Source organism: Rhinolophus sinicus, chromosome 5 (assembly GCF_057876585.1).
Source record: "Rhinolophus sinicus isolate RSI-liver-muscle chromosome 5, RSI-T2T, whole genome shotgun sequence".
NCBI lineage: Eukaryota > Metazoa > Chordata > Mammalia > Chiroptera > Rhinolophidae > Rhinolophus > Rhinolophus sinicus.
In genome coordinates this window covers 94,348,928-94,374,863 of record NC_142505.1, presented here as the reverse complement: position 1 = coordinate 94,374,863, position 25,936 = coordinate 94,348,928, and the positions used below count along the sequence as shown (strand labels likewise).

The 25,936-nt window shown below is 39.6% G+C and overlaps 1 protein-coding gene across 3 annotated transcripts in view; it reads right to left on the bottom strand.

The window, feature by feature from the left end:
• Positions 1-25,936, bottom strand: part of SGCD (sarcoglycan delta) — an 837,085-nt gene that overhangs the window by 82,860 nt on the left and 728,289 nt on the right. For all 3 annotated transcript variants that reach the window (XM_074313830.2, XM_074313831.2, XM_019750404.3), the window contains one exon: positions 15,520-15,592. In XM_074313830.2, coding sequence (XP_074169931.1) covers positions 15,520-15,592 — 73 coding nt within the window. The remainder of the gene's footprint in view (positions 1-15,519; positions 15,593-25,936) is intronic.

The window sequence follows — 25,936 nt, the reverse complement described above, 5'->3', positions numbered from 1 at the left end:
ACAAGGGCATGGGGCACAGAACCTGTCCTCTTAGAACCCAGTTCTCAACCCTGCCGACACCCTGGAATCACCAGGCATGCTCTAACGCTACTTATGTGTGGGTCTCACCTCTAGGGAGTCTGATTTAATTTTTCTGGAATGGGGACTAGGATTCAGGATTATTTATAAACTCCTCAGGGGGTTCTGATATGAAGCAAAGGCTGAGAATCACTGGCCTAGAGTTTACAACCCAGTAAGGGAGACAAACAACAAACGAGTGAACAAATGAATAGTAATTACATGATACAAAAGCCGTGAAGACTGGCGTTTCACGCTTTCTGGTTAGCTCTAACAAATCCCCATTCTGAGATAAGGTCCAAGGGTTAGTAGGCTGTGACTGGAAAGTAAATTTTGTTGATCTGTTTTCCAGCAATTTCCCCAAGGTGTGGTTGTGTTTGCAGTCACACATTGCCCTTGTGGCAGATTATCAGTGAAGCAATGGCCAGGGCTTTCCTTGCTACGTCAAGTTACTTTTCTTGAGCAGAAAGTCTGAAAGCCTTTCTAAATCAATGCAATAGAAGGTATAAGAAACGCGATATGAACACTGAAAGGCCTTTTGTCCTGTAGCTGAGAACAGATTCCTTTTGCGTGGCGGTATCGTTTAGTAGGAAGAATATAAGCTAACATTAGGCAAAAAAAGTGAGTTTTTTGTTTTTTTTTTTTTTTTTTTGCCCCCGGGCCCCATCACCATCACTTGTGCAAGTCCCTGAACATCCATGAGTCTCTGGTTCCTGGTCTGTAAAATGGGAATGATTATAGGGCTTTCTCCCTCGGGAAATTCTTCTGATGTGAGGATTAAGTGAGATGAGACACGCAAAGGGACCGGGTCGGTACTAGGCAGAGGGACATGCTCCATACATGCTCATCACTTTGCCCGAGCAGCCAAAGCCTCCCTGCTAGAAGGTGAGCCCCACGAGGGCGACACTGACATCTGTCTTGTTCATCATCATATCCTTAGCACCCATGTCAGACACACAGCATGCAGGCAAATACTTGTGGAAGGAATGGATTTATTTGTGTTATATTCATGTGTGTAGCCTGGTAGGTCCAACCAGAACCCTAGTCAGTGAAAACGTCCAGATTCTGGCAGCAAATGTCATCTCAGAGCCTTTCAGGTGGGTTCAACTTGTGAAATGGCACTCCAAGGCTGCTTCACCTTGTCCTGTCCTACTTTATAGCCTGTGTCCTCAGATCTCATCAAGTTTTCCAGTTGGAACATGACAGCACTAGTGAAAAAGGCTCAGCATTGCTCAGCTTGTCTTGAGGTCCCAGGCTGAAAACCTTAACCCTGTTTTAACTGCTTCCCTCAGAGAACCCAAGGGAACAGTATTTTGACCTGCGTGTTATTCATCCACTAGATCTCATTAGTAGGGTCAGGTCGAGTGACACTTGCCCTTTAAAAAATACTGCTGGGGTTTGCTTTTTCATGTCCACAGGGGTATCTAACTAACTGTTATTACCAAAGAGAATTAATTCTACTAGAAAAACCACAGCAGCCACTATATCTTGCAGGTTAATCTGGCGCAGCAATAGGCTTCAGGTAGGAAACAAGAGTTCAATGGCAGCAACCTGTGGTTAGGAGATAAAAACCCATCCCAGTCTTGTGAAAAACTGGTTCGCAGTGTGGCCTTCAGGAGGAAGAAACCAGCATAACTCATAAGGGTACACATTGATGGAGAATCAAACACTTTGTGGAACACGTAAAAATAAATGGGCAATCTCCAGGACGATATAAAAAATGTCAGTGTGAAAACAACAACAACAAAAAAACCCCAACAACCTCATTTGAGTTTAATGTGTAATTTCATTTTCCTGCTAAGGTTCTGAGAGCGCCATTGATTCCCAGCAGCAGTCAACACCTGGCATAAAAGGTACCCAGACAAGGCTTCTTGTTTCTGGGATTTTCTGCTGAGTCTGGTCCTGCAGTGAAGCTAATCTAGCCTCCAGCTCCCTCCTACGAATGGCTGAAGGAGCCAGGAGGGAGAGTATTTTGGTCACTAGAGTGTCAGTTAGTGGATTTTCAAACATTTGATACGCAAATGCTATACTTTTCCCTTTTTAAAGAACGTTTCCACCTCCATCGCTCGGCATAATGCAATTCAGAAAAAGTTCCAAAGCTCTTTGTGGTAGGAGTGCTTAAAACACTAATCTTTTCATTCATAACCATGATGATGACTGCTTCATCTTTTCTGTGCAGCGGTTAAATCTCTTGGTTTTTCTCTCCTTTGGATAAGGTTTGCCTCTTTCACGTCTTAATAGACGAGTCGATGACAAATGCCTTTGTTATAAGAAAATTTCAAAAGCTGGATTAAAGTTCACTTAATATTGGGCCAAGTCATCAGCTCTCACTTGTTTTATTGTTTTCTTGATTTTAGTGAGTTGTCCAAAATAGGCTATTTATAACCTGTTGTGGACCATTCTGTATGAGAAATATACTCTAGCAAAACTACCGAATCGCTGGGACAGATTCTTTGGCCATAATTGGGAATGAGTAATAATCTGTTGCTTCAACAACAAAGCCCCTGAACAAACATGCAAGGCCTGAGTTCGAGGTGAAGTTTGAAGTAGTTCATGTACATCATGTCATTTAGTCCTCACAAGTCCTTCTGATTGGTGCTGCTCTTATCACCCTGTTCACAAAAGAGGGAACAGAGCCAGGAAGAGGTTTTAAAATCTTGCCATAGTCACACCCTAGCAGGTGGCGAAACCAGGATCCAGGGTTGGGCAGTCTAGCCAGAGAACTCTGCTCGTAAACTTTAACTCCGTGAGCCTGCCCGTGTCAGAGATTCCACCCCACATACCACAACCTCAAAATCTTACTGTGGTCTCAGAAAGGACAGGGTCTGTTCCTTCTGCCAAACAGAGAGGAGTTGCATATTAAGTCTCCTCAGTCTTCTCATCTGTACAATGGGAATGAAATCAATCCATCTCATTTCACTTGAGGGAGTTTGTGAGGGAGTATTTGTTAAAATGTTTTGAAATTTGCAAAGCACTATAAGAATTAGAATCGTTCTTCAAACATCCATAGCACAAGGGAAAATAAAAAGGAATCACTGAATGCTGGTCACAGATTCTGTTCTTCAAATACTCAGTCAATATAGCTCTTTAAAGGAATTTAAACTTAATGAGGGGTCCCTGGTAAAAATTTTTCCTGTGAGCAGTACTTTGAAACCTGAGTCTCAGAATCTTCATATCTTCATATTAGAGCAAATCTGAAAGGTCACTTAGTTAAAATCATCTCTCTTTCTCATGCTTGACACACCTCTGTAACAGTCCTGAAACAAGAGTCCCCTTCACTGGGAGTCTCTCAGTCACAGGAATCTCATGACTATCAAGGGAGCTAATTTACCATTTCACGCAATTAGAAACTGATTTCTCAGGTTACACTATCTCACACTTTTGGTTCTGCTAACCTCACTCCGTAGCTGTTCTAGGCTGTTAGAATAAAGAGCAAAAATCTCTTTTTGTAAGAATATCATAGCTTGCACGAAGAGAGGGGGCTCTATGCCTTTACGTGTTCACTTAACTTAGTCACTGCATGGCTCAAGGTCGGATTGTTATGTGACAGGAAGCAAAACCCTCCATTCACCATTCACTAAGAACTTACCTCTAGCTTTAGAATAAGACACTAAGTGCTAAAACCAGTATTATAACAGTTCCTCAAGCCCCGAGAGGGGATGCGTACAATCCATTACGGTTGTGTGTCTCACAAATGGTCCTCAAGTGCAGCTCAGTCATTGGCCGGGTGTGTATTCGGAAGCCCAGTGCCTCCTGCTCTCCATTTTAATCCCACGCATCATGCACATTGTCTAGACCCATCTGCATTCGAAGGCTAAAAGGCATTTTCTTCATTTCCCAAGAGCTTTCCAGGAGGACCACAGGGAGAAACATCAACTAATAGACAGATGCACCCTGTTAAGAAAGGTGTGGATGCTTTCCTTTAATCAGTACAGTCTATATTCTCCATCATGAATAACTAATGAGTTTCTCAACTACTTTCCTCAGATGTCACTGCAAAAATCTATGAGGGGAATGTCATCTGTACTTAATGAAGGGACAAGCACCGTAATTAAGTTTTAAGCTATTTCTTCAGCATGAAGCTGCCACGAAGTGTGAAATGACTATAATTCACATTTTTAAGACCTTGAATTTATTAGCATCTATTTTTTATGCAAGGTTAGGGGTATGGCACTTGGACTGTTGAAGGATTCAAAGTCCTCTGTGCTTTGTTATTCCAGAGTGAGTGTGCCTGAGCTCAGATGACAGGCAAGGCAAATTGTCATTAATGAGTCAGGTATTTTTGAAAAACATCCAGAGAACTAGAAACTCATCTTCCTTTGTGAATAGGATACGATAATGAAATGCATAATTGGGTGAAAAGGGACTTGGCATTCCTCTGTGAATTGCCATGGCTGAGAAAATGAATCAGAACTGTAGGCTAGAGGCTCCAAGTCAAGCACAGTTCTGCTGGAGTGTGACTACTGCACACCCATGGATGAAAAAGGAACCTCAACTTTTGAAACAGCTTGTAAAAGAAAGAAGAATGGATTAGTCTCTTTTGAAGATGACTTAGTATGGGGGGAAAAAAAGACATGGGATTAATAAGTGCTTGGAAAAAATTAAGAGACTCCAGGAGACTTTGACGGCTCTCCTTTACAAACAAATGGAAAGAAGGTAGTTACTCATCTTTTTTGCTGGAGGAGCACACATTTTTGGGGAGAATGGACTTTGTAATGATCTGTCTAACTGAAACCCCTTTGTGGGCAATGACAAACGTAGAAGGCCTCTAGCCAGGGAACCCAAAAATGAAGTGCAGGGGTTTGTGTATGCGTGTAGCAGGCAGACCACAGTGAGCCTGGCAGTGTGCCGAAAAGGATTTCCTTAGGAAGTCAAGTTTAAGTGAGAGGTACAAAATGAATAGGATTATCCAAAAAGAGGCAAAAGAATGTTTCAAGAAAAGGGATATAGCAAGGCTCTAAGTGAAGGCTGCAAAGCACTTGAGAGGAAAGAGGAAAAGTAGAATGGAAGCCTACAAATTGAGGAGAGAGGACTTCACATTAAATAGCAAACTCAACACATACGTCTACCTCAGCTGGTTCCCAAAATGCTAATGCAATGACTATAAATGTATCAAAAAAAAAAAAAAAAAAAGGTCATAAACCCACAAAGAAAAAGAAAAAGAGAAGCAGCAAGAGTAGAAGAAAGATGTTGACAAAGCTTTGGAAGTCGAAAAGAAAACAGCAAAAGGTAACTTCATCAGCAGCTAAGAGAGTTGAAAGCTAAGCGAGTATGGGTTTGGTGATGACCAAGCCAAAAGCTAATTCAAACATCAGAATCCTGGCCAGGTACAGAAATGGGAGCCACCATGTACCTCTGTGATGGGTGTGTTTGGTAGGGCTGCAATCCGGAGGACTGGTTAAGGTCGTCTGGGAAACTGTCAGACCCCTAGACTGTTTCTCCACTGTATACACCAAGGTGACCAGGTGACTCTCACTGGTATGGACCAAATGTTGTGTCCCTCCCAAATTCACATGTTGTTATACTAGTCCCTAATATGATGGTATTGGCAAGTGGGGCCTTTGGGAAGTGATTAGGTCATGAGGGTGGGGCCCTCATGAAGAGCTTCGTGCCCTTATAAAAGGGACCCCAGAGAGTTGCCTTGCTCCTTCTGCCATCTGAGGACACAACGAGAAGATGGCTGTTTATGAACCAGGAAGTGTGCTCTCATCAGACACAGAATCTGCCAAGTGCCTCAGGATTATTCCCAGCCTCCAGACTGGGAGAAATACATTTGTGTTGTTTATAAGCCACCCAGTCTATGGTATTCTGTGATAGCAGCCCAAATAGACTAAGACACACTGTGCAAGACTTGAACTCTAGGCTCTGTGATAGGAGGATAGCTGAGGGTAGCAATGCTACACCCAAAACAGGAAATTAAGTGGAAACCTACATATTGAAGACTGAGACCTCCCAGGCCCCACGTGAACGTACTGGCCACCAAATTCAAACCAAGCAAGGGATTATGGCTCCTCTCTGGGGAAACTGACCAGCCCAAGAGAAAAGACCCACAGATCCTGACATTTGGGGTTACCCATCTAAACACCCCAGCCTGATAATCCTTCCTGGAAGCCCGCCAACAAAACCCATTCATGCACACAGAACTTTCCAACAGATTCTCAATACTCAGCTCGTAGAAATGAATAGACATCCGTGAGTCACCAACTTGAAAAAGTCCCAATCAAAAAGCCAGATACTGGAATCGTAATGATAATAAAAAAGTGGAGAACAGAAGAAACTTGAAACTATCACTAATATAATCAAAAAATAAAGAGCAGTACATCTATGAAATTAATACAGGGTGCTATGGCAGGGTACCACGACAGAATAAAGAACATTTGGAAATTGAAATATTAGAGTAGGAATCAAAAGTTTCACAGAAGGAATGGAGACTAGAGAGGAGAGCAGAGGGAGAAACAAAACAAACAAAAAGAAAAGAAAGAAAGAAAAGGTTGGAAGGAGTGGAAAGGGTAATGGGAGATGAGAGGCGGGGACCATCAAACAACCAGCTGAAGGTTGCTTGTGACTGTTTTTGTTTTGAAATGTGATCTTCACATCAGTGGGAGCCCCTGAAGAACAGCAAACAACGGAGTGATGCTTAGCCCACCTTGACACATATCCATGGCCAGGAAACCAGGCAAGGTTATCCAGTTGTCTACGGTTTCAGTCTCATTCACATTATACGAGTATTCTAACAAACCATGGAACATGCTGGATCAAGAAAAACAACAAAAAACAACGATATCCACTGGCTGATTTTTAAAAAGAACCACTTCTAGTTCTGAACTTTTACAGGTAAAAACAGTTGTCAGCTTGTTCCTCTAAACTCCCATTACTCTTTGTTTTGAAAAGGTTATAACTGGAATAAAACAAGGCAGGCTTGGAGTCAGGATCATGAAGGGTGTAATTAAGGAAGATTTTCTGTCTATATACCCAGCAGGGCCATCCTACGGAGGGGAACAAAGGGGAGATTTAAAAGCAATTGTGTGTTTTTCAAGAATAATAGAACAATCTACTCCTCACATTTTACATAACAAATGGCAGCTGCTGACATTTTAATGGAGATACAAATAATAATAAAGTTACAGTGGTTTGTTTTGAGGCATTTGCTCCAACTCAGGAATTTCAACAAATATATACACTCGCCCGTTCTGCTCTAAAAGGCTGCAAGATTAGCACTTATTTTCTGATATTTTACCTGCCCTGACAACCTGAATAAAAGTGCAGTTTTATTACCCCCCAGTATGGTTTTATCTTTGGAATGATTTTTTTTTTCCACATTTTAAACCTTTATGTTAAAAATTAATCTAAAGGATATAATTGTAATTTTTGCTCAAAAGCCACCTGCCTTAGATAACAACAATGACGTGTTGCATTACCTCTCTGAAATTCAGATGAAAAGGGGTTGGCCCTTAAGGGACAATCGGGTGTCTCGCTGCACATGGCTGACGGCTGCAGCTTTCATAGAATCTAGTGATGATTTTGAGGGAGGCTTGTGAAATGTTTTGGTTGTTGAAGCATTTCCCCCAGTATCTTGTTGGTTTAAAAGATTAAAAATCCAGGGTGGCTTTGGGGGAGTATGTTTGAGCATCAGACCTAGACTATGGTCTGAATCAATGCTGGCTCAGGATGTCAAGAGAAATGAGCATCACTAGTGGCAGGTGCCTGGTGATGGAGTCTCAATGTGTTTCTTCCTTTTGATCATACCCAGTGGTCCCTACAAGACACAGAGAGGAAGACTCACAGCCTTTGAAGCTTGGTATTGTCACATAAGGTACTTTGTGACTGCGTCCTAACCTGTATTGCAGGCTGGCCAATTTATAAACCATGCTCATCCATGAAAGCACATGGTATTTCTATAGTGTTCTTACCTGACTTCATTTTTCTCTCAAACTTATCCATATGGATTGTTGGGAAAAATTAAATTCATTCTATTCTGGTATCTTCCTATGACTGAAAAGTTTCAACGTTCTCATTAGGATAAACAATTAGTCTCCATTTTCCTCTCCCTCTTTAGGACATCGTTATGGATACGGGGGTAGGGGACTTCTGTGATCTTGTGGTGACAGGAAGAAAGAAAGTTCACATTTCAGAGACGTTGTTGTGACGTGCCTCAGCCTAGCAGCCAATGGCACGCCCTCTGAGTGAGCTCTGGTTAGTTCTTTCTGTGCTAACTCAGGTCTTGATGGTGTTGGTAGACTCTGAGGTCTGCGCGTATCTCCCACTCCATCCCCAACCTGGCTTGTCTGCTGTGGAGCCCTCGGCCCCACTGCAGGGAACCTGCCCAGGAGGCTGCCAGTTTCCACCATCAGTTAACCATCTGCATTCCTCAACACAACACATAGATGCCTCTACAAACCCTCCCTTCCCAACCACCATTCCTCCAGGAATTGAAGGCGATGGAAGAGTGCTGACCCAGGGCCTCTTTGCCTCTCTAGCCACATGACACTTCAGGGGGTGGTGAGACTTCCCTGCAAGTTGGCTTCCTCCTAGAGTCCCAAATGAAAATGCACACTGACCTTTTGCTTTTGACTTTCCTTAAAACTGATCTAATTAGTTTCTTCCTTCCCTGACTCAGAGAAGCAAGGTCACCAGGACATACGTATTTCACCACTTGCTTTCCCTACATTTTCTATCTCCTTCTTCCCACAATTTACCAGAGACCAAAAGAGATGGGTTTCTAACTCCCTCTTTCCGTCTGAAAGGGTCCTCCCTTACACCCCAGGCTCATTTCCTCCCATGATGTCATCTGCTATTTATCTTTCTCAGGCCTCTAATGGCAGCAAGATTATAAGGGAGAGAGCAGATGAATACAGAACATACAGGTTTAATAGCTTTACAAAATAATCTGTATCACATTTGTAAAATAAGAGCTTTTTATAAATAAGGCAAAAGAAAAGATGAAAATACCTGAAATATTGAAGCATCAGTATTCTTTTACCCTGTTAGTCTTTCCACCTATATACTACTAAGAGAACCATGGTGGAAAGGGCACGTTAGAGAAAGGCTGCGGATAAAGGAGAAAATGAAAATATGTAGATAAATAGTATTGATACTAATAGGAAAAAAAGGGAAGAATGATAGCATGTTGGAATATAGGAAAAAGGGAAAGAGAAGCTAAAAGGGATATATATGAATTGACTGGTGTTGGAAGAGGGGCAAGATGTATTAGTTTTAGGATTTCAAACAGGACATCCTTAAAATTAAGTAGACCCCATTAAGCCCTAACCTGTGGCTTTCAGATTTTCATTTCTTCTGGGCAGGAATTATAGAACGTGTGAGGCGATACTTGGTGATGCAGTCACTGGCATCTTTGCAAAATGGAGGCAACACAAGCACATGTCAATATATTTAAATATATTCAATTTATGGGACAGTCTTTTATTCTAAAGTTATGTTTTCTCTACTCTGTTAATATATACATCCTTTCTTTTATCCAAAATGCTGTTTAAAGCAGATAAAACTAATACACATAGTTTTTTTTTGTGTCCTTAAATGAAAAACAATTGATCACTATGATTGGTTGGAAACTTTTTATGGGTTGAAGAAATAAGAAACTCAGGGAACTCCTGTCTGAGTTCTTGAGTCCCCTTGAAAGAGAACTGCTTGCCCCTCCTCCCAATAGCTAACATTTGTTGCATTGATATTGAGTGGGCTTTTTCCATGTTCTAGACAATGGGGCTAGGTGAGCTTAAGAGATTTGTGCAAGTTCACAAAGCAGAGAGACGTTGGGGCCAAATTCAAACCCAGCTCAGGACACCTTCAAAGGGAGTGACCCAAGGACTAAATCAGTCTCTTGACTAACATGGATAACATTGCAGTACTCTTCTATTTTGTGATTCCCTTAAGGAACTATGCTATTATTTTTCATTTGTCCTTAGAATCACTTCAATCGTCACGTTATATGATCAAATAATTCTGAATCCCATACATAAAAACAAAACTAAAACACTTGGTTTAAGTATATTGAGAGGAGTTGGGAGGAAGGGAAGAGGAGATTAAAAAAAAAATTACAGAACATGTCTGCAAAATGTTTAAAAGGGAGAAAATTTAAAGATTTCTTCCACTACGGTATTGTCCCGTATACCACGTACCCATAGCTAGGAGCTCAGCATACAACTTATCTCCCCCATTTCTCTCTGCTCCTCTAACCTCCCCATTCTCTCTCATTTTATATGTGTGTGTGAGTGTATAATTTTTTTTAAAAATCAGACTGTTGATCCAATATTTTTGGCATTGTGAATTTTGGGGAGGACAAAAGAGGGGGTAGTATTACCAAACCAGTAATTAATTGAGCCCTGAAGCTCTGACAGACTGTTTTGGTCACTTAATTTATAAAATCACCAAGAACCAATAAATACTTAGTTGGCTACAGACATTTTACAATAAAATCAAAGAAGGAAATTCATTTTTGTCAGCTTATGGGAAGGTTGTCTAATCATTGTTTCCCTATGATATATATAGACTTTAAATCTAAGGGAGTTTGGATTTAGTACATATCCATTAAAAAAAAAAAAATCCTACAGAATATTCAAGTGCATATTAAGAGTAATAGATTTATCTTAGAATTTTTCAGCTTCGTTTAAAATCCTGGTAATATTATGGAGAAAAATAAACAGTAACAAAGGAATGCTTTATTTGGGGTTGTAGATGAGTTTGATATCGGTGAACCTTTCAGTCCTGAATTATGTAATTTACTAATTTTTGACACTTGTAACAATCTTTATAGTCTTTAGTGACTGTTTCTGAAATTGCCTTCACGCAATTTTTTAAAGAATACTATTTTAAGGAAGTTACAAACCCACATGTTTGTAAATAACACAGTCACATTGTTAGGAGCTACAGAAATATTTTGGGCTATTGCCCTATATTAAATGGCTCTGGAGAACCATGTTTTATGAATTCTGAAGTCTGCTTCTTGGGTTTTACCTTTTCTTTCTTCTTGCAACTAAAATGTCACTTCCTTTGGGCATCCTTACTTAAATCGCTTAGGTAGATTTTTGTCCTTCTCTCTGTTTAACTCTGATTTGGTTATACATCTATCCTAGCACTTACCTTATTACCTTATATTTTGGGGTTCATTTCTGTCTTATTCTCCTCAATGATAAATCATTTGAGTACTCATTTATCTCTACATTCCAAGTATTTAGCACATGCCTTGACTCCTAATAAATGTCAAAAAATACTCGGTAAACAGTTGCTGATCTGTGATTAAATGAAAAATCAGGTCACTCCCTTCTTGTAATTGTATGCAGAGTAAGAGCATAAAGCACATCAGCTGATGAAGAATTCTTTCAGAAAGGCCTTTTGGCTTATTGCCCTGTTGTGGTTCCTTCCAAGCATTTAGTTATATTTAGAGGAACAGAGTTGGCTCTATATGTACGTACAGTGGTCTATATACCTTCCTTTTTGGTACATTTGCTGGAGCATGTGTCTGGGAAATAGACTTTCACAATCTATTTCCTGTTCCTGTTGATCAGACTCCCACTAGGAAACTTCACAGTAGAAAAGAATCCTTAGGACAAGTAGGCATTTAAAAAGTAGCCGCTATTCTTACAGAAAATACATATGCAGAAGTGAATGGCCTATTTCCTGTCTTAGATCATGCACAGCCTGATATCAGGGAGTTTTCCATTTGTATTTATATAGACTCTAGGGAAAAAATATAGTGAACAAGAAAACATTTAACATATTCACATTTTAAGATCATGCATTTATTAAAATCCAGTTTCTATTCAAAGTGAGTTTTTCTTATTTCAATGGATAGGTATAATAGGTATAGTGCCTGGTATATGTTTAAGTATAGTCTTGAATCTAGAGCAACATGTCATTATTTCAGAATAGCCGTGCAGAGACAAAGTCAACGATCACTGCCTGAGATGGGTATTGGGCCGTGAACTTCCTAACACTCATTATTTGTCTGGAGAGAAGCAACTCTCTTTTGTGATTTTCAGCTCAACCCTGGATTATTTACAAACACTGCAAATACAGTAACTATAGTAACTGAAAAGGAAAGCAGTAAACCAAAACTCTAGCAGAAAGGAAGCTATCAGCCCTTTAGCTGAGAGTTGAGATCTTTTAGGAAGAAATGCCAGCGGCCTAAAATCTGCTTAATATTAGCAAACAAGCAAACAAAAAACCCAATAAAACAAACAGAAAAAGCTCCAGCAGTCAAGAGAGGGGTTAGAGGAAACAAAAGTTATTCCAACAGAGGTCTCTAAAACAGACGCCATTTTTCTCATGTTCATTGATTGGGGTAAGGGGGAAACATGGATGGATATCTATGTTTTGCTTAGAACACAGTCTATATATAAATTTTAGAACGCAATCTATATATAAATAAGCCTTGGTCTTTTACTCAATTTATTTCCCATTTGAATAAGTAAGACCAAGAAAATCTGGGTGTAGAATATTATTTAAAAAGACTCACATTAAAAGCATTCCAAGTTAACTATCTGCATTGGGGATTTTAAAGATCCATTAATTCACCTCTTAATAAATAACTTTGCTGTTAAACTCCTTTTCATATATTTTTAAATCTGTAAGACATTCATGTGATTGCATCCTTTTAAACAAACCTTATGTAAAATAAAATCTTACAGGACTACAATGTTAATTTCTTAGTTTCGATCAATATATCACAGATGTTAACATTAGACAATACCAGGTGAAACGTACGTGGGAATAATCTTCATGAAATTTGCAATTCTTCTTTAAATATAAAATTATTTTAAAATAAAAAGTAAAATAATAGGAAGGGATTAGCCGTTTGGAGCTAGAAGTGACCTGGCTTTTTACAGATAGCAGGGCTCTAGGAGTCGCTCAAGTCAGCACAGTGGGTTTGCAGAGGGTCCCTGACTCCCAGCTCAGTGCTCTGCCCCCCACATCCTGCTGCTATCGAGGAGGGGACTGCTAGACAGTTCACTCAGTGTACCTGCTGGTACAAGTCCAGGGACCTCCCTTAGATGACTCTGCATTCCTAAGACCGGAAGACAAACCAGCATGAATGTGCTGAATCAGTAAAACTGATCCAACTGTAAAGCCAGAGGCCAGAAGACTCAGTCACCAAGTTCATTACCTATTTACTCAATATCCAAGGTCAATACTAATCAATAGCAGAGTACAAAGTGGCACCATTTCATGACAAATGTGAAGCATTCACAGATGCACACTGGTCTAGGCTAATCTATCAAACACATTTCATTATCTTTTCAGTTTGTCAGAGATTTTCCCACAAAGTGCCATTTAAAAAAACAATTCCAGAAGGATGAAGGGGCTAAATTATCACATTCTAGGCTCCCGACTCAGTTCAAGTTATCAAACATCACCATGGTTTGAACAGGTGCAAACGAAAGACAAGTTTTCAAATTACACATTAAAATCTTTACATCTTCCTATAAGAAAATTTTATTTGTAGCCCCTGTGGAATATTCCTATAATTTTAGAATAAACAGTGAAAATTCAGCAACTACCCGAAGTCCTTATTTTGTTGCACTGATGTAGGAGAATTACTTGTGAATTGTGGAGGTTTAATTTTTTAGAAGTTCTCTAAAGCTGGCTGACGCTTGGAGAACTCTTTTTGTTTGGTGTTGGTTGGGTTTGTTTTTAATTACAGAAGATTTATTTTTCTCTTTAAAGCAAAGTTAGCCTGAATCCTTTACTCTTATCTTTCCCAAGTCTTCCACATAATGGAGAATTTGTTCCATAGAAAAAGTCTGTATTATATTGAGAGTTTAGCTTCTTTTAGATAACACTTATCTTTGGGCTGATCAATACTAATTACTAGTTTTGTAAAAGACAAACAAATAAACAAACCAAAACAAGCCAACAAAGAAAACACCAACAACCCAACAACCCGCCCCAAAACAAAACAAAACAAAAAACACAAAACAAAACAAAAAAACAAACCAGCCATTCCTAAGGAGAACTGTGAAAACAAAGGGAACCAGGCCACCCACTAGCATGTCTGGAAATGGCTCTTACATCACGGATGTGAGGATTCACTGCACCCTCAGAGAATAAACTCTCTCTGAGTCCTAAAATACAGGTTTCCTTGGGTGGACCTGCTTAGAAGATTCCAGTTTTAGTACCGTTAGAAACATAGGACCTGGTTGACAGATACTCCTGTAACTTCTTGCATCTGGAAGCCCTAATGGGAAGTTATCCTAGTAAAATGTAAACCTTGCAGTGTGGTGTATAACTTCACCAACACAGCCCACTGTATACGGGATTTTGCTAAGAAAATATTCTCACTCCCCACCAATCAGCTTCTTCTTTTGCCCCGATTTATTTCCCTATATTCATAAAAGCTTTGAAAGAATGCTATGGGTTTTGTAATGAGGTGTAATATTTGTAATATTCTCTACTTACTGAGAACGTGTTTCTGTTTAAGGAAACACCAGCTCCAACACAGCCATTGCTGTTCGAGCAAAACAGATTTGGGGAATGGACTGTGGAAGGGTAGATGGGATTTGTGTAATGCAAATACATTTGCTTACGGTTGACGTCTTTATGATATAGTTATTCCATGCTACTTATGATGATTTATTATTGGTTTTAGTTAAAAGAACTACGAGAAATGAAGTAAGCCAGTGTTCACTGAATTCATCATGGCTGTAAGTCAACAGTAAAAATTAAAGTTATATTTGTTCTCATCATACCATTTCTGTATATGTCTCTTTTTTGGGGGCTGAGGATGGTGCTTTGGTGGCAGGAATGGTTCTCAGGCCTTATCTCTACCTCTGTCTGTCTGTCTACATGTATGTTATTGTTCTTTTTGTTTTCCATGGTTGGTGGGGGTAAGGGCCCAGCATCTCAGAGTCCTTTACTGATAAAGGCAGCACACATATGGATATGTGAAGATTAACACCAGTAAATGCAATACACACAGAGCTAGTTCTAGTACCACATTGTCCCAAGTAATGAGGAGCTTGTCACCCAGAAAAAATCTGTATTGTACTGTTCAGCTTCTTTTAGACATCACTTTTCTTGGGGCGCAACAGCATCAATTACTGACTAGCTTTCCAACTGGACAGGTCTTTGGTACCACAAGATATAGCAGGAAACATATATTGCAACAACGTAAACCCACAATCTCACAATTGGAGGCTGACATCCTCTTCCTCCAAACCCTCAACTTTAAGCCCTCAGGGAAAAATTTGTCTTGATTACAGCTTATCTTCAAGTCCTTTCTAACCTCGCCCAGTTTATTTATTCATGTTACAACACAGTTACATGATATGTATTCAAAATGGGTCATCAGCCAGTCGCACAGAAAGAAAACAGCCACTAATCAATGCAAACTATAGTCAGAGGTTTACCTTAGGAGCATTTGAGATCTTGCTCGCCGGCACATGTCGTCAGTTTGGCTCAAATAAACTCCTATAAAAATTCAACAAAAAGAATATATAAAAAAAAGCTTACCTTAGTTCCTTGAAGGGGTCTGCCCTGACATTAGGTGTCTCTATAGATTTAGGGAACACTGTGCCTTCTGCTCCTGTAAACAAAAGAAAAAAGCAAACAGAGGTTGGAGACTGTCGGATGTGTGTGTCACCTGGGGGTACAATCAGCTAAATGCAGTGAATACTTTATACAACTCAATACACACATACTTTGTCACTGGCTTTAGGGCTCTATCACAGGAGAGCATTGAATCAACTCATGAAAACAGCCTTTGAAAAAACAAGGAACTTCTTTGCAAAGTGTTCCTGCTGAGAGATCAGAGTGAGGCCATGAGGTAAATTCCATGTTGGCTTAAAAAAAATAAAAAAAAAGATGTCTAGAAATGGCATGGTCTGACTCTTGTCTGTCATAAACTATTAATAATCACCCAACTGGAAATGCTTGGAGAAACAGCAGCTGAAACCGTCTTATTGTAGTCAGGGTACAAATCACATAAGCAGTGGCAGAAATGGCAGATGCTAGAAAACACAGTAAGGCTGTAAGATATTTGCCTAATTACAATTTATCCAGTAAATAAAGTTCCATACTATTATCTTGAAAAGTTCAACAGAAAACTACGAGAGATCATTTGAAGTCCAGTGTTTTTAGACTGTGAGTATTAACATTGATCCCCAACCCAATCTAGACATTTAGCTGTTGACTTTGCTATAAGCTTTTATCTTTACAACTTGTCAACCCCAGCTGAACCTTTCTAGCCATAAAGATTGTGAGTATCTGATTTGTCCGCTCCCAAAGTGTTTTCAAATCATTTAAGCCTCAGTTTATCACAGACAATTGCACTGGATTATTAGTTTTTCAATTAAACTTAGCTGGGCTATATCCTGTACTTTGAAGTAAAAGGTGTTTATTTTTATACATTTGGTGTATGTAAGTTCTTCGATGCTGTAAGAAGGAGCAGAATACTATCTTGCATTCATGTGTGAATTTCTAGAATCCTCTTGCACTGTTATAACGTCTAAAAATCCTCCAGTAATCACCGTTATTCCAAATCTAGATTTATCATGGCATATGATAAGTCTAGGAAAATGAATTGGTTTACTTTTGTAGCAACTATAGAAATATTTAATCTTTCTGATATGAGTAAGAGACTATTGCAAATAAAATCAGAAAATAAAGCCTTGACTTAACAGTATATACAGTCATTAAAATAATATCCTGGAAAATAATAACTATTATTCTAAGTAAACATTTTGAGTAACTACTGCTTGCTAGCTATCATAACATATACTTCATATGTGGTAGCTCATTGAGTCCCTGCAATAATACGATAAAATTGACAGCTGCAGTAGGCATAGAGACATTTAGCGTGAGGACATTTAAGATCTTTCTCTGCTTGTAGACACTTTTACTTTTCAAGATCCCAAATCACATCATTTCAAACATATCAGAATGTACCGGTAGCCCCATTAAAATACAACTTTTTCATGTAAATTTCATAAGCATGCCCGTTGTTTTATGACGCATATATTGTTTATTTTGCTCTTGTGATTCAAACTTTATCGTATTCTTTATAACTGTGATGGGCAATCTTGTGTCAACTTGACTGGCTCACAGGGTGACCAGATATTTGGCTAAACATTATTTCTGGTTTCCAGATGAGGTTAGCATTGGAATTGGTGGACCCAGTAGAGCAGGTGGCCCTTACCTATGTGAGTGGCATCATCCTATCTGTTGAGGGACTGCAGAGAACAAAAAAGTGGAAGAAGGAAGAATTCAGCACCTCCTGCCTGACTACTTGAGCGGGGACATCAGTCTTCTGCTCTCAGAGCGCCTGGTTCTCAGGCCTCAGACCTGGACTGGAATTGACAGCACCGGCTCCCCTGGTTCTCAGGCCTCAGACCTGGACTGGAGTTGACACCACCGGCTCCCCTGGTGCTCAGGCATTTGGACTCAGACTTCACTATGCCACGGCCTTTCTAGGTCTCCACCTTACAGATAGCAGGTTGTGGGACTTCTCATCTTCTATAACTGAGCGAGCCAATGTCTTATAATAAATCTCTTCCTCCATATAAGTACATCTTACTGGTTCTGCTTCTCTGCAGAACCCTGACTAATACAATTATTGAATTAGAATGGGTTGGATTACAGATGATAATGTAGCTTTTGGTACGTGTATATTACATTTGGGTTCGCAGAGTAGACAACATTCTGTCACCTCCTACATTTCTGTCATCTTTTGAATCGTACCTTGGTAGTGGCAGTGTGGAGGCTGCCTGGTGGAGGAAACAGGCCTGCAGAAGTCACAGGGCAGTGAGTGACACACTGGGATGTGGCTCTAGGCTGTGTGAAACCCAACAACATGCCCTCAGCCACCTCTCAGTTCCATCTCCGATCTGTTATTGAATAATTCCCATCTGTCACTCTTGCAGTTAACAGAGACTTCCCTTTGACATTCTTAGAGATGCTTAGTTCTTAGCCATTTGAACCCCATTTTCAAAAATATATAATTGAAAGGAACAATTATATGTCTCGCTAAAGCAAGGACAGTTAGTTCTGTTTATATGCTAGATATCTATACTCTTTAGTCCCAACTCAAATTTCCCCTTCCTCTACCAAGAATTCTATGAAAACTGCAGTAAAAAGAGTATTACCTCTTTTGAAATCAGCCATAATTGTCTGATTTAGCGATACGACAATTAGTTCTGCCCATGGACGGCCTTCATTATTTGAACTGTTACTAGAATGCGGTCAAGCTTAATGTTTCACCGATTTCTCATATCAACTCCTATGATCATTTTATAAGGCCTTTGAAGCCAAAGAGTAGGTATTTTGCAACTTTTGACGTCGAACACGTGCACATAGTAGAACATATATTACATTTATTCTGACCGATTATCCAAAAATGAGGGATGACATTTTCTTACGTAAAATGAACCTCAAAAGCCTGGGGCATTTTCTTTATCGTATCCAGAATTTGTGCTGAGCCTGTTTCTTCATTTGTCAGATCCAATGACAAAACCTCATCTGTGACTTTACTTCTTATAGCTGGCTGTCCTAGGCATAAGGAGTGGGTCTACTGCTGGTGACTGTAGCTCTGCCACCCTTCTAAAGCAATTCCCAGGGGAAGAAAAGGTTACCGTCAAGTTACCCAGCACATTACAGGTGCTCACTACATGTTTCTGGAAAGAACATGGCCTCCGCTAAACAGCTGAGCGTGGGGCCTCCGCTTTCTCTGATCTGTGATCACATCTGCTGTGCTCCTGGCTGGGAGTGTAGCCGGGTCTCAGTCATACCCCCAGTGTCCAGCACAGTGTGGACACTGAACAAATACCTGTAACATGACTACGCAACTCATTCGGCACTGAGCACCCCCCTGGGATTTTCATTTACCTGCAGACATTCATCGCATCTCTTCAACTAGATCTTAAGCTCTGTGTGGCCAAGGGCAAGGTCATATGCGCGTACGAGGATACACACAGATTTGGCTTTAGGTTCCCAAGGCTTCTACTGGACTCATTTCCAACTGCTACTGCCAGGTCTATAGCCGTACTGAATTATAGTTCTAAAACTCCTTGTGCATTACATATTTAATAAATATCTAAAATCCCAATCAAACACATTTTAACTGTTATTATTAAAATAAAAGAATATGCTAACAAAAGAATGCTATGTGGGCTAAATACAAATATTTCTAAAGTAACATGAGATCAAAAGGCTTGGGGTCTCTTTCTCAGACCAAGGGACCTTCCTGTCCTATAATAATAGAATGGAATAATGGCTGAAAACATGTGGGGCTTATGGTTACATGGCCCGTGAGTGCTAGAGCCATGACATCTGATTAAAGAACCCACTTTTAGCCACTGAGGCCTAGAGCCTCGTTTTCTCAATTCCAGGCCAAAGTAGCACCCACTAAATGGCAAGCCAGCAAAAACCATCGTGGCTGGGCTCTGACTGGTCAAGGAGGTGGGTGACTGACTGGCTCTGGATTTGAAATGAAAATGAAGGGGGAGACTTCATGCTCCCTTAGCACCCACCACCCAACCACAGGCCCTTTGACTTTGCTTTTGCTGGACTTTGGCCAGAGGGGCCCCCATGTCCCATACAAACTGGAGGACAGACACATGATGTCTCAGGGAAAGGTACTGAAATCTCTCACTAGACAAGTGATCTTGGGCATGAAACCCAGTCTGTCGCGTGCTCAATTTCCTTCTCTGAAAAGAAGGGATATTAATGGTACCCTCATCTCCTAGGGATCTTGAATGAGATCTCCGGCACCTGGCAATCAGCAGATGATCGTTAACAAAATACTACTACTAGTTCTAAAATGTTTATGAACCTTATTCTTTCCTTCTCTTATCTAGGTCATTTAGAGTCTTTAAAAAATAAATTTAAAGCGCTTAGTATGAAGTAGAAACTATTGAAACTTTTCATTTGATCATTAGAATAATTCTGAGAGGTAGAGACTATTAATATCTATTATTATGGATATTATCTGTGATGAGACTCAGAGAAGTCAGGAAATTTCCCTAAGGTCACACAGTAAAGAGGAGGAACCAGGATCTGAACTCTAATATTTCATCTCTGGAACCGATGCCCTTGACCACTATTCCAGACTGTCTCTTTCAGCAGATTAAACTCTCTACTTGCTCATCTTTTTATGAGATATAAATAAATACCATTGTTTATACCCTCAAGCAATATTTGGTAAATACCTCACTACCCCTCTTCTAAAAACAATTCCATGTACAATGAGATGAGTTATTAACACTTTTCAAAAAGACCATTTCTTTCCAAGTGCTATCAGGTTTCTGATGTTCACACCATTTTTCACTTTTCTAGAAGCTGCAGAGTGAACAACCATCCATCAGGATGAATTCCCCATCCCATCCTCTGTCCATTCTTGGATAATAAATTATTCTTGATTTTATTATTTTAAAAAGGTTTCTATTAAAGCTATACCCACTGATTCCTTCTTTTGACACAATATAATTTACTGGCAATAAATGTTCATAAACAGTTTGAGTGAAAAATCCATAAAGCCATTTCAGCTTTATTTTAAGTTCCATTTAATGTCCCTCAAAAATGATTTCATCAATGTAGTTCCATTAGCTAGTTCTCTGCCCAATAACTTAATTCCACTCAATCAATCAGAACTTCTAAAGCTGGTGACAGGATCTATCTAAAGTGTTTTGAATCACCATAAAGATCATCAGCTCAATGGCTTTTTTTCCCTACTAGCACAAGTAGGGGGTAAACTCTTTAAAAAATCTCCAATGTACTTTATTGCCATAGTAACAAAAAAAGCCAGCTTCTCCTCTCTGGAGAGTGTACTCTAGTTTAGTTACGCTTTCTCCTCTAAGTGTCCTAGATATCAGGACTCCTGAAATCCAGTTCTATCTCCGTGATGTTAGGCAACTCAGATAGCTTCTCTGGCCCTCAGTTTCTTCAATTTCCACGTGTCCTGTAACACGAGGGTTGGGATGAGAAATATCAGAGATAAATTACTTTCTCCCCAAATCTAACATTTCATAAGGTAACAATCTAATTAAAACTGATGAGTGTGTTTAGCTACCTTCATCCCCTGCTAGGAAAACAGAGCAACCCTGAAATGTCAAAGGAAATTGCAAAAAAATTTCCCAGTGTTTAAGGAAGAAACAAATAAAAGCAAACAGATTTTTATCTACTTCAAATTTCATTTAATTGGTAGAAATGATCACGAGAAAACAAACCTCATATGACATAAAATGGTAGAGAGCAAAATTTATTGTAGATGAAACTGAAAAAAACAAAACAAAAAACGACCTGAAATTCAATTTTATAAAAAATAGTAAACACTCTAGTGCCTAAGCTTGTACATGTTAAAAATAGCCAAGAACTGAAAGAAAATACCGAAAGAAAAATTTAGATCTGCAGAATCTAATACAGGAAAACTGGACTTAAGAGGAACCTTGGACACACACACAAAATATTGTAATAGAAGTTATAATTAGTAAAATTGGAGATAGAAAAATTTATGATGAATCAAATGTTTGTTGTACATAGAGAACTGATTTTACGGAGAATAATTTTAAGAAAAACTTTTAAAAAGGTCAGACATGGTTTAAGTGTACTGTTTAGAAAATTGATTAAGAAGTTATCTAGCTTAATGGAGTTTGCTCTGGTAAATTCTGTTTTGATACACATTCATTAATAGTGGCATAATTATGATTAACGCTTTTGTATTAACGAACATAGACTAAAAATGGTCTTTGGGTTTAAACCATGAGGCCCAAATGTTCAACAGGTTTAAAATGCACAGTTAAAATATCTGATGACCAACGTTTGAAGTCAAAATGTCTTAAGGTTTCTAATTCCTGTTGAGTTGCTTGGGTAGACAGAACCTGAATGATAGCCCTTAATAACAACCATATTTTACTCGATAAGAATGTACTTTTATACCAATATTAAATTATAAAATCGAGAAAAGATGTCAAACCCAAGAATGGCAATAAGAAAACTGGAGAAGGAATGGTTTGATTTCCTGAAACATCAGAGAACTGGGAAACCAGAGACCTGGTTTTTTGGTGCTCATCTTGCATAAAGTATTTATGTGATCTTTGGCAATTTGCTTTCTCGTCTTATTGCCCCACTTGTTATACAAAGTGGGGGTGGGAATTAGATAAGCTAAAAGGTCACCTCCAGCTCTGCTCTTTTATAGTCCTCCAGACAAGCTGGTTGGATGGCCCCAACGGACCAGGAGAGAAGTGTGGTAGATTTGATAAACTCAACATTCAATTTATTTAACATATATGTAACCAGCAGGGGGCTCTAGAGGAGAGCCAGAGACACAGATTTCCTAACTCAGTGGAGTGTAGTGCACTCCAATGGTGTATAGACACTGACTAGTTTAAAGAATGTGTCATTAAGTAATTTTACCAATAAAAATACACAATAGTGACAAATGGTGATTAAGACATGAAAGGAAAATCAAAGGTGTCTTTGAAAGCCTAAAATTTGGGGTCGTAACCTGGTCTGGCAGGTAAGTTTCCCTGAGAAGGTGAAATTTGGCTGATAGTTCTCCGTAATTAGGAAGGAACGAATTAAGAGTGGGAAGTAGCAGCACAAAAGATAATGCAAAGGTGACAGGGTTGGGCAGCTGACGTTAAGAAGGATCAGTGTGACCAGACCACGTTTAGCACCGTGAGGCAGCAGGCATGAGAGCCGAGAGGGAGGCTGGCGCAGGTGATGCTGAGACTCCTACGCCACAGTGAAGGTTTGAAGCTGGGATCTGACTTGAGCAAATCCATACTTTTCAGAGATCACTGGGGCACATGGCATGGTCTGTATGTTGAAACTCTGACCTTCGCCAGAACCCAACCATGCTGGCACCATGACCGCAGACTTCCCAGCCTCCAGGACAGTGAGAAATAAACTTGTTATTTAAGCCACCCAGTGTATGCATGGTATTCTGTTAGAGCAGCCTGAGCCGACTGAGACCCTATATCGTGGAAAAGACACCAGAGGAGTGTGAGGGTAAATGAGGTGAGGCGGGGGGGAGATGGGGGTCGGTTGAACTAGAGAAGTGGCAGTGAAGACGGAGAAGACTGATGGGTGTAGGAAATACTTGAGAGGAAAACCAGTGGGATCTAGTGCTGCACAGGACAAGAGGGAGACTGAAGGATGAGTCCAGAGCCCACGAGAAGAGCTGGGACTGATGTCAAAGCCACATGGTTAATACTCAAGGCCAGCTGTGCCCATGGCCACCTTGTACTTCTCCAATAAAATCCAGCTTTTGTTGATATTTGCTTTTGTAATTGCAATGAAAATTGCCTTTACTTAATAAAAGAAGCTGCTCTGAACCCAACTATATTTTTCTTAAGAAGGTGCAGGCAACATGACAAATTTAAATTGTCTCCTGTAGTATTTACAAGCAATATATATTTTAAATAAAACTATGAATAATGTAATAATTCCTTGAATAATGAACACTGTCTTCTGTGCAAAATAATGTTCTGGTTACTGCAAAGTTTTAGCTAAACACATGTTCACATAGCTCCCATTGTTTAAAATCTTTCTGAAATACGTGAGAAATGGCTTTTGCCTCTGCAAGTCCAGGCTAGAGAACATGGTTACATTTTGATATTTAAATATTATTTAATGTCTCAGATCCCTTTTCTTGAAAACAATCTCTTGTACAGCATGCTATCCATGGTATGTAAAGAGAGTGAATTTCTCCGAAACGGCGGTTTTGCATTTAGTTACTAACGTGAACTTTTGACTGTCTCCTAATAGTAACATGCAGTGAAAAATTCTTTTTTAAGGAAGTAGGTTGGGTTATGTTTAATGAAGGATTTAAAATGAAATGAGCAATTGGTGAAGTTGCACAGTTTCCACAAATTTCAGGACTGGGCACTTTGAAGGTAGCCATCTGCTTTTGAATACCTTTCCAGATTTGAGCAACAGACAGACGCAAGACTAACTCTGAGTGGAAAAAGTCACTTGAAGTAATTTAATCCCATTGTGTGTCCCTAGCTGCTGGTGGCATTTCATAAACTACTAATATAAAACATTTGTAGTCATTACAAGTCGTTTCCAGGATACGTACCAAATATTTTCTTTTTAGGATGTAGGACAGATTCTCCTATCCTAAAAGTACGGATACTTAATTTATTCAACAAATATGTATGGGCTTGTGGGGAAAACAGATTCAGACTTTCCTCTTTATGAGATCACAAGTTAATAAGAAAATTCAAGAAATATATAAAATCTGTAGCTATTCCAAGTGTTATATTTGTTATCAATAAATATTTAACAAGTACCTACTATGTGCACAGCACAGCGCTAAGGCAATTCATGGCGAGGAGCTGATACCGGCCCTTGTGGAGTTTTACTACGGCTACGTAGACAGGTATTAGAGAACACATTTAAATTGATTCTTAATAACAATTATTATAAATCATGCATTCTCAATGGGGGGTGATGAAGCCACTAAGCGTATTAAAAATTGGTTCTTGGCAGGGGCAAAATAAATCTCACTATATTAATGTATAAAGCACAGACATACGTAAGGTACATAATTAGATATACAGTATAAATGTTATACTAAAATTTCATTGGAGGGGAGTAATTAAGAAAATTAAGTCTGAAATGATTCCTTGGAAGAGCGATATTAGAAAAGAGGTTGAGGGACACTGTCATAGCGCTATGAAGTTGGACAGGGGCTTATGGAGCATCGAGTGGGGGACTTGCCCTAGCAAGGATCTGCGATGGCTTCTCTGAGGAAATGATGAAGCTGAGATCCGAGGAGTTATTCCGGCAGAGCCGGTTTGGAGGGAGGGGAGTGGAGAGCGCACATGGGGAAGGAGGGCTAGAGCTGCCTTTAAGACCCAGTAAGGAGATCAGTGCAGCTGGGATAGGCAGAGCAAGACTGGCATGAGACGGAATGGGTGAGGCAGTTGTGAGGCCAGGTCACGTAGGGACGTGTAGGCCCTGTTCACGTTTGATAGAACTTTCTAAAGTTTGATACATATTGTTAGATAGAAGGAATCTGGTCCCTTTATGGAATTGTTAATCTGCTCTACCAGCTCTGGACAACCTACATCCAGAATCATTATTACATAATAAAAAGAAACCCCTAACTTATTTAAGCCACCGTTTTTTGTTGGGTTGGCTGTTATTTCCAACCCAATTTAATTCTAACAGTTACAGGATCTGACTATACTCTACAGAATGCATTACAGGGGGTCGAGGCATAGACATAGAAATCAGTTAGATTGTTTCAGTAGGCCAGTGTGAAATGATGGTGTCCTAAAGAACTTATACTGAAAAAAAAATAAAAAAAAATGGGAAGGGTAAATGTGAGAGCTATTGAGGAGGTAGAGTTGAAAGAACGTAGTGATGAACACAATATGAGGGATGAGGAAGTAAGACAAGTCCAGGTTTTGGGAAGGGGCACAAGTTCAACTTTGGCTATGCTGAATTTAACATATATGGTGATCTCATATTAAGATGCTTATGTAGGCAACTGGATACACAAGTATATTACTTAAGGTAGAGTTCTAAACCACTGGTATGTAAATTTGAGAGTCACTGGATACAGACAATCATGGAAAACAAGAGAATGGGTGATATGATCTAATACATGGTTACAGTGATGTAAAAAGAGCCAAGGCCAGAATTTTAAGGGATTGCAACATTTAAAGTTTGGGTATGGGAGGGTGAGCCATCAAAGGAAACTGAAAAGAAATGGCTAGAGAGGCAGGAAGAAATGGGCGACACAGGAAGCCAAAAGTAAAAGGTATTCCAAGAAGGTGAGAGGGGTTACATGTTAACTGGTGCTTAGAGGTAAGAACAGGATTTAAACTGTCCATGGAATTTAGCACCATGAGGGTCCTTTATGTCTTAGGAGCCATTGTATGAAGAGCTGGGGGCAGACTCCTGCAGGAAGAGGAGTAAATGG